Raw genomic sequence first — 9,460 nt, 5'->3', positions numbered from 1 at the left:
TTTGCACCTCCCTTTCTTCATGTGTTCAATACTCTTTCCCTGTGTCATTCTACTTTATTACACAGAACTTAATTTCTGAACTTATTTGTATTGCTTTCTTTGTATGTATGGATTACTTGGATTGTTACCGACATGTGGTGAAAATTTCATGTCAACAGCACCTTTAGAAATATATTTACTGAGAAAAATGGTGATGTGTTCAATACTTATTTTACCAGCTGTATAAGTATGCATAAAATATAACAGTAATTTTGTTTAAAAAATATTTCACACAAACATTAAACAATGTTGTATAGATGAGCATTGGAACATTCACTGTTGGAACTCACTGTATTTTCAAAATTAAAGTTTATAACATTGATCATACCAGTAACAAGAAACCACAACACAAACATTCTTTTTCAATTATTTATATTATTAATTACATATTTAGTTAAGATTTTTAGCACACTTGTTAGACTTTGCACTAAAAACCCAGGAAAACAATAGGCTAAATAAAAACATTTTCATTTTTTTTTTTTTTACAAAATTACTTTAATGAACAAAACAATCCTGAATGAACCATTTCATATTACTAACTGTTATAGTTATAGAATGCTGCCTTTCAAATGGTGTAAGATTTGTAATGCAGCTTTAAAGTAGATTTAGTCTGTTTATGCACTCATGAGGTTATATTCACAAAGCACTAAGCTAATATTCTCCACAAGCAGCTTATGAAGTTTTTTTTTAGGCATATGATGACGTTACACTTGATACAACACAAGAGGTATTTAAGTCGCTGAGAAAACACACAACAAACCACACGCTGATGTTTCACATAACAATCCTGTATCTAGAAGAATACAAATTATCTCAAAAAAAGTTAAGTAGATAGCTGTGCATTGCTCCAGTATGTAAGCCAGGGTCATGAATCTCAGCATTAATATAAGAAGATACACCATCAGCCGTAAATATATAAAACAGTGACTGTGTTCATTAGCTATAGAGAGATGTGGAACTAGGCTGTTGTAAATGGGTCGCACTTCAGCTCTGACACACATTCACATACGGCACAGATAAGAGGGCATTGACCCTGTTGCCGTTCTCGTGAGTGTGACTATTTAAAAACTAGTAACTGACACACTTTCATAACATTACATCACTTAAATACCTGTGCGTGGAAGTGAGGAGGTGTGGCTCTATGTAGCAAGCTTGTGTTTCTGAATACAGCCTCATTTTTACCAAAACCCTGCTCTAATTGTGGATCAAAAGGCACTTCATTGCTTATTGAAGGGTTGATTGATTAATATAGATTATTAGTAAGTGTTTCCACTTGAGTAACGATCCAGAATACACTGGGGCTGAATCTCTGAGTCAGCATTAGCCTTTAGCATGTGTTAATTAAGGTCAGAGAATCTGGCTTGAGTTTTCCCCTCTTAAGATTGAATGATTGACCTTTGTGCATAGGAAGAGATTTCAGTACCACCACCCTTAATATGTCTTTGGGTGGTCAAAAACGACAGGTTTACTTTGTCCACAAGGGCAACAAAATAAGGGGAAAAGTGTTAATGAAGAGATCATGCAATATTTAATCAAAATCTCATTAGCTGCACTTTCTAAACCCCTAAGATCCAGCATTAGCTTTCATAGCTCACCTTGCAGTTTCTGCTAGTTTTATCTTATTTCTGAGACAGAAAATATATTAAAACCAGTTATTTTAAATTTTAAGTATTCTCAAATAAATGTAGCCGTTGTAAGCACAAGAGACTCAAAAACATTTTTATTCACTAAAAAGAATTGGCTCATAATAGTAATTTGCATGTGAATCAAGTACACTACAAGTACAAGGTTGTGTTTGTTTTTGCGTGAGGCCAAAATGACAAAACTGGTTACATACTGTATGCAAAACCCTGGGTTCAACTATTGCAAACCTTCATTTTTTAAATACATTTTTCTTGCAATCTGTCAGATGCATATACATTTAGAAGCATTGTGAAGAACTAAGCTCTTGCTCTCTGCTCACCAACAGAATAAGATCATGTGTTAGAATAGAGGTCATTCTGACCATGAATGCTTCAGTACCTGCTTCCGGATAGGTTTCAGTGACCTTGATCACAGTGGTGGTCAATTGGCCATTTTGGTCCTTTTTCACTTGGTCAACACCCTTGCGCTCCTCTCTTTCAGGGTCAGGATTTGTCACATTGAGAGTCGGATCTGTCAGACTATCTGAGAGAGAGAGAGAGAAAATAGGATTGTAAACCTGTTGTCAAGCAAGCAGAACTGAGAGCTAATGCTAGCTCAAAGAGAAACCATATAATTTGATTTAAACCTGTTTTTGTTCTTGTTTTATACCCATAATCCTCAGCCAAACTTTAATCCAAAAGATTCATACAAAAGAAGCTGTAAATTGCATTAAGTTTCACAATGAGTCGCTAGGGGGCTTGTATCCCACTCACATCTGCAGTGATGAATGGCTTGTTCGCTGCTGGAATACTGATGTTTTCACTGCAGCTTGAGGAACAGCAAGCAGAGTAAGCTAAGAGCACAATGAGGATGCACTATACTGACGCAGGCATTAAGCGGAAGCTATTATGCCAAAACAGCATTACCAAATAGATGCAGTAAAAGTGCAATGATACCAATATCACTTTATGACAAAATTCTGATGTGTACATTTACACATTTTATTCAGTTTAAAATGTCATTATCAGTGTTTCAAGTATCATATCATATTGTACCTGAGTATTTGAATAAGTGAATGAGTAGATTTTCTTATTGTATTAAAAGCAATGTAGAAAAAAAAAAAATTGTACTGTGAAATAATGACAATAAGTTATTTTCTACTGAGTTGTCCTTGAAGTCTGCATGCAGAAACATACAATGTGGCACTTGTAGTCTATAATTGTGTCTATAAACACAAATGACTCTGAGCCAAATCATAAGTGAATCAGAAACATACAGTGCAACCAGAGTAATTGGATTCACAAACAAATTACTCTTCTGAGCCGATTCTTTTTAGTGAATCAAAAACATACAGTGCACTTGTAGTCCAATTCATGCACAAACGACTCTTATGGATAGATTCTTTTTAGTGAATCAAAAACATACAGTGCAACCAGAGTAATCAGATTCACAAACAAATTTCTCTTCTGAGCCGATTTTTTTTAGTGAATCAAAAACAAACAGTGCACTTACTGTATAGTCAGATTCATGAACAAATTACTCTTTTTTTTACTTGTTTTTTTTTAGTGAATCAAAAACATACAGTGTCTTAAGTAGTCCGATTCATGAACAAACGACTCTTATGGATCGATTCTTTTTAGTGAATCAAAAACATACAGTGCAACCAGAGTAATCAGATTCACAAACAAATTTCTCTTCTGAGCCGATTTTTTTTAGTGAATCAAAAACATACAGTGTCATAAGTAGTCCGATTCATGAACAAATTACTCTTGTTTTTTTTACTAGTTTTTTTTAGTGAATCAAAAACATACAGTGTCTTAAGAGTAATCGGATTCATAAACAAATTACTCTTTTGAGCCGACATCATGAATCGTCATGATCCAACATGGAAAATCATTTGATTTAAGTTTTTTGTTTTGCAAAGTTTTGCATGTATTTCGTACATAGATATACATTCACACACTATCATGTTCAGAGTTGGCTCTGATGTATCATTAATTTGATTACCTGCAGGAGCATCTGTCAAATCCTTTGTTTCCTCAGATGGCTGCAGATTGTCTGTCAGCCCTCTTGGCAAAGTGGTACCATCTAAAGTTCCTCTGGCATATGGTGTCTGAGTAGCACCAGAGGACTTCCACAGTGTCTGGTAGGTGCTAAATCTAGTTTCAGCAGGACTCTGAGGTGTGTATGTCTCTGTATTCCAAGCAATAGGTGTCTTGGATTTGGTACTCCAGGCCTGAGAAGAAAAAGGCTGTAGTGTTGCCAGTGAAGATGATTTAAAAGATTGTTCCATATTGCCTTGCTTACTAAAATTTGGCCAATCAGATGCCTCTGTTTGAGGTCCCTCTTCATCGTTCTGGATATCTGAAGGAGGTTCAATCTGAGTAGAAGTCAAAGTTTTGATCCATGGTGTTCTTGAGGCTGGAAGTCTTGACAAACCATGATCCTCCATTGTGACATAGGAGTTTTGATCAACTGAAGGGTCCACCCCAAGGTCTCTGCTAGTCCCATCTGAATGTAATACATCGGTTGGACTTGTCATGTCCATTTCTGTTGATCGAGACGTCCATGGTGAGCTGGTAGCTGGTTCTGGATCCACGCTAGCCCAAAAGTGGGCTCTTTCATTTCTATTTAAAGATGCAGCACACAGACTACCATACAGTGAGACACTGAAGACCAGCAGTAGAGCTCCACTGTGAGGGGTCATGCTGACACTCCTCTGAAGATGTTACTCCTCACAATATCACCAAGTTGTCTCCAGTTGACTCTCACATTCTGCACTATTTAAAAAATATATTAAAAATAAATATCCAATAAAAATCTGATAATACTGAAATTAGGGATGCATAATATAACAGTTATCAGCTAATATCTGTTATTTTATTTAATGTATCATATATAACTGATAATGTACTGATATATCATGAATCTCTAATGTCAAATATATGTATCTTTACATGAAATTGGACATATTAGTTCTCCAACAGTGGCACTGAAGGTTGAGTGTTGAGTGGCATATTACAGCCAGAGCTCTGAATTTACACACCATCAGTCTTATTTGATCCCCTCCAACTCAGAAAAAAATGTACCTCACAGAACAGGACAGCCACCAAACACACAGAAATACTTCACAGTGCATACTTTTACACAGACAAATGCTGTATATTTTGCATAATTAACATGGATCAGTCCTTATTAATAACATAATTGCAGAAGTTTGCAATTCCATTAGACTGCTTAGATTTATGTCAAATGATCTGACAGCTGCTGCAGTGCAAGCTCTGCTTCTTAACTCACAAGAATCTTTTCTTTTCTCGCCTTTTTGCAATTCTCAACACTCTTTCCTCTTATTTTTGCCTCCCGAAGTGCATGCAACATTTATCATTTATATTTCAGCAATAGAGAGCGGGATGCTGGTCTACATTACCAACCAGTGCAGCACTGTTTAATGCATCTTCTCTTCAGCATCCAGTGACACATTTTCACACAAAAGCAACTGAACTCACATACACATACATGCACAAACACAAAGTTTGATTGTGCCAGAAGAGATGTGCTCACCCCGGGACGCATGGATGAAGAGTCTAAAATAGGAGTAATCCTTCTGCCTCCCGTCCTGCAGCAGAAAAGATTTGATCCTGTCTGTGCCTGCGCACGCGTGTGTGTTTTAGTGCTCTCTCTCTCTCTCTCTCTCTAACACACACACATACCCATCTATGCTTTTTGCAGGGACACACACACTTGCTGCCTGACACACCCCCTTTTAGTATCCCATCTCCATTCTCTCTCTCTCTTCAGGTGTCTGATCCCTCTCTTCTGATTCGGTTAAGCTGTGCCTCTAGTTTCCAGAGCTGGATTAGCCATGTTAGGTGTTTGACTTCCTTTCTCTTACATCATTGAGTATCAGAGGCAGGGCATCTACTGCAGTGATGCTCCTAAAAAGTAAAAAAAAAATACATGTTTACAGTACATTCAAAGATCTAAATAGAAGAGGATGAGCCTCTCATCCCAATTCAGTTCAGCAAATCAGTATACAATATTGAACGTAATTTTCTGAATCCCTCAGAGAGAGTCAGAGATCAATATGCAGCAATAAATCACAGCTCTAAAGACCACAAGAGTGACTGCTGCTGTTTTCCCTTATGGTGGATTGAGACAAAGCATTCTAAAGATAAAAAAAATAAATAAAAATCTAAAATCTTGCAAAGTAATAAATAAAATAACATGGACTGGTTTGAAATGGACAAGGGAAAAGACCCTTCAAGTAGGGTTATTTTAATGATAAGCAGCTAAAATGTGATTTTTTTTATTCAGCAAGGATTCATTGAATTGATCAAAAGTGTAGTGAAGACATTTATAATTTACAAAAGGTTTCTGTTTCTAATAAATGCTGTTTTTTTAACTTCATAATCATCAAAGAACCCTGAAAAAACAATGCATCACGGTTTGCACAAAAATATTAAGCAGCAACATGATTTCAACACTGATAATCATAAGAAATGTTTATTCAGCACCAAAGTTGCTGATAAGAATACATTTTTTAAAAAAAACAATTATTTTAAACTGTAATAATATGTCACAATATTATTGATTTTTCATAAATCATAAAGAATAAATGCAGCCTTGGTAAGCATAAGAAACTTCTTTCAAAAACAATTTTAAAAACTGTTTTTATATACAGGTATATATAAAATACAATTCCTCAGGCAGACTCTCAGACATTTTGTGCTTTTATGAATTATGGTGTTGCATTTTATTAGCTGATCCCATTGGCATGTAAATCAATGTGGGTAAATGAGTGAGTGGCAATAGCTGGGCAAACACTCTATTTCATATTCAGAGCATATAAACACTCAATACATATTTAAAGCCATTCCCCATCAGTGAATCCAGGATGGATGGTCCGCTGGGACGCACCCATGTGTGTGGTCAGACAGAATGAGCAGGATGTAGATCAATCCTTATTAAAACACACCCCGAGAGAACACAAACTGGGGCAGGCCCATAAAAAGCTAGTTGTGAGAGGACTAGTTAGGGCTCAGAGAATATAAACAGATTATAATATTTTTAGTGAATCAAAAACATACAGTGCAACCAGAGTAATCAGATTCACAAACAAATTTCTCTTCTGAGCCGATTTTTTTTAGTGAATCAAAAACATACAGTGTCATAAGTAGTCCGATTCATGAACAAATGACTCTTATGGATCGATTCTTTTTAGTGAATCAAAAACATACAGTGCAACCAGAGTAATCAGATTCACAAACAAATTACTCTCCTGAGCCGATTTTTTTGTTAATCAAAAGCATCATAAGTAGTCCGATTCATGAACAAATGACTCTTATGAGCCAAATATTTTTAGTGAATCAAAAAAATACAGTGCACATGTAGTATGATTCACGCCCAAGTGACTCTTATGAGCCGATTCTTTTTAGTGAATCAAAAACGTACAGCACGACCAGAGTCAGATTCACAAACAAATTACTATTATTAGCCAAGTAACTGGTTTGAATCAGTCTGACAATTCCTTCACTGAACAGAATCCATCAGAATGGTTACACCAATTGACTTACTATGATTATTGTGATTATTTGTATGACTATTTTCAGTGATGTCTGTATTAAACTGACATATCAGCTTTATCAGTTAAGCATGGTTATGCTCAGTCATGAGCACCAAAACATCATGAATCGTCATGATCCAACATGGAAAATCATTTGATTTAAGTTTTTTGTTTTGCAAAGTTTTGCATGTATTTCGTACATAGATATACATTCACACACTATCATGTTCAGAGTTGGCTCTGATGTATCATTAATTTGATTACCTGCAGGAGCATCTGTCAAATCCTTTGTTTCCTCAGATGGCTGCAGATTGTCTGTCAGCCCTCTTGGCAAAGTGGTACCATCTAAAGTTCCTCTGGCATATGGTGTCTGAGTAGCACCAGAGGACTTCCACAGTGTCTGGTAGGTGCTAAATCTAGTTTCAGCAGGACTCTGAGGTGTGTATGTCTCTGTATTCCAAGCAATAGGTGTCTTGGATTTGGTACTCCAGGCCTGAGAAGAAAAAGGCTGTAGTGTTGCCAGTGAAGATGATTTAAAAGATTGTTCCATATTGCCTTGCTTACTAAAATTTGGCCAATCAAATGCCTCTGTTTGAGGTCCCTCTTCATCGTTCTGGATATCTGAAGGAGGTTCAATCTGAGTAGAAGTCAAAGTTTTGATCCATGGTGTTCTTGAGGCTGGAAGTCTTGACAAACCATGATCCTCCATTGTGACATAGGAGTTTTGATCAACTGAAGGGTCCACCCCAAGGTCTCTGCTAGTCCCATCTGAATGTAATACATCGGTTGGACTTGTCATGTCCATTTCTGTTGATCGAGACGTCCATGGTGAGCTGGTAGCTGGCTCTGGGTCCACGCTAGCCCAAAAGTGGGCTCTTTCATTTCTATTTAAAGATGCAGCACACAGACTACCATACAGTGAGACACTGAAGACCAGCAGTAGAGCTTCACTGTGAGGGGTCATGCTGACACTCCTCTGAAGATGTTACTCCTCACAATATCACCAAGTTGTCTCCAGTTGACTCTCACATTCTGCACTATTTAAAAAATATATTAAAAATAAATATCCAATAAAAATCTGATAATACTGAAATTAGGGATGCATAATATAACAGTTATCAGCTAATATCTGTTATTTTATTTAATGTATCATATATAACTGATAATGTACTGATATATCATGAATCTCTAATGTCAAATATATGTATCTTTACATGAAATTGGACATATTAGTTCTCCAACAGTGGCACTGAAGGTTGAGTGTTGAGTGGCATATTACAGCCAGAGCTCTGAATTTACACACCATCAGTCTTATTTGATCCCCTCCAACTCAGAAAAAAATGTACCTCACAGAACAGGACAGCCACCAAACACACAGAAATACTTCACAGTGCATACTTTTACACAGACAAATGCTGTATATTTTGCATAATTAACATGGATCAGTCCTTATTAATAACATAATTGCAGAAGTTTGCAATTCCATTAGACTGCTTAGATTTATGTCAAATGATCTGACAGCTGCTGCAGTGCAAGCTCTGCTTCTTAACTCACAATAATCTTTTCTTTTCTCGCCTTTTTGCAATTCTCAACACACTTTCCTCTTATTTTTGCCTCCCGAAGTGCATGCAACATTTATCATTTATATTTCAGCAATAGAGAGCGGGATGCTGGTCTACATTACCAACCAGTGCAGCACTGTTTAATGCATCTTCTCTTCAGCATCCAGTGACACATTTTCACACAAAAGCAACTGAACTCACATACACATACATGCACAAACACAAAGTTTGATTGTGCCAGAAGAGATGTGCTCACCCCGGGACGCATGGATGAAGAGTCTAAAATAGGAGTAATCCTTCTGCCTCCCGTCCTGCAGCAGAAAAGATTTGATCCTGTCTGTGCCTGCGCACGCGTGTGTGTTTTAGTGCTCTCTCTCTCTCTCTCTCTCTAACACACACACATACCCATCTATGCTTTTTGCAGGGACACACACACTTGCTGCCTGACACACCCCCTTTTAGTATCCCATCTCCATTCTCTCTCTCTCTTCAGGTGTCTGATCCCTCTCTTCTGATTCGGTTAAGCTGTGCCTCTAGTTTCCAGAGCTGGATTAGCCATGTTAGGTGTTTGACTTCCTTTCTCTTACATCATTGAGTATCAGAGGCAGGGCATCTACTGCAGTGATGCTCCTAAAAAGTAAAAAAAAAATACATGTTTACAGTACATTCAAAG

At 36.9% G+C, this 9,460-nt stretch overlaps 1 protein-coding gene across 2 annotated transcripts in view; it reads right to left on the bottom strand.

Annotated features, from left to right (window-relative positions):
• Window positions 1–8,262, bottom strand: part of prrt4a (proline rich transmembrane protein 4a) — an 11,201-nt gene extending 2,939 nt beyond the window's left edge. Inside the window, exons 1-4 of one of the 2 annotated variants that reach the window (XM_016515133.1) lie at window positions 8,041–8,262; window positions 4,198–4,233; window positions 3,670–4,163; window positions 2,062–2,205 (exon numbers count right to left, since the gene is read on the bottom strand). In XM_016515133.1, the coding sequence (XP_016370619.1) occupies window positions 2,062–2,205; window positions 3,670–4,163; window positions 4,198–4,233; window positions 8,041–8,189 (823 nt within the window). In that variant the 5' untranslated portion in view covers window positions 8,190–8,262. Of the gene's footprint in view, window positions 1–2,061; window positions 2,206–3,669; window positions 4,164–4,197; window positions 4,234–7,489; window positions 7,783–8,040 lie in introns of those variants that run through there. The other variant, XM_016515132.1, reaches the window with a different exon arrangement.
• Between the last annotated feature and the right edge of the window lie 1,198 nt (window positions 8,263–9,460).

This window comes from Sinocyclocheilus rhinocerous, unplaced genomic scaffold, assembly GCF_001515625.1.
Source record: "Sinocyclocheilus rhinocerous isolate Xijiao unplaced genomic scaffold, SAMN03320098_v1.1 scaffold717, whole genome shotgun sequence".
NCBI classification, from domain to species: Eukaryota; Metazoa; Chordata; class Actinopteri; order Cypriniformes; family Cyprinidae; genus Sinocyclocheilus; species Sinocyclocheilus rhinocerous.
The sequence above is the reverse complement of the archived record's forward strand: the minus strand, read 5'-3'. Positions and strand labels throughout refer to the sequence as shown.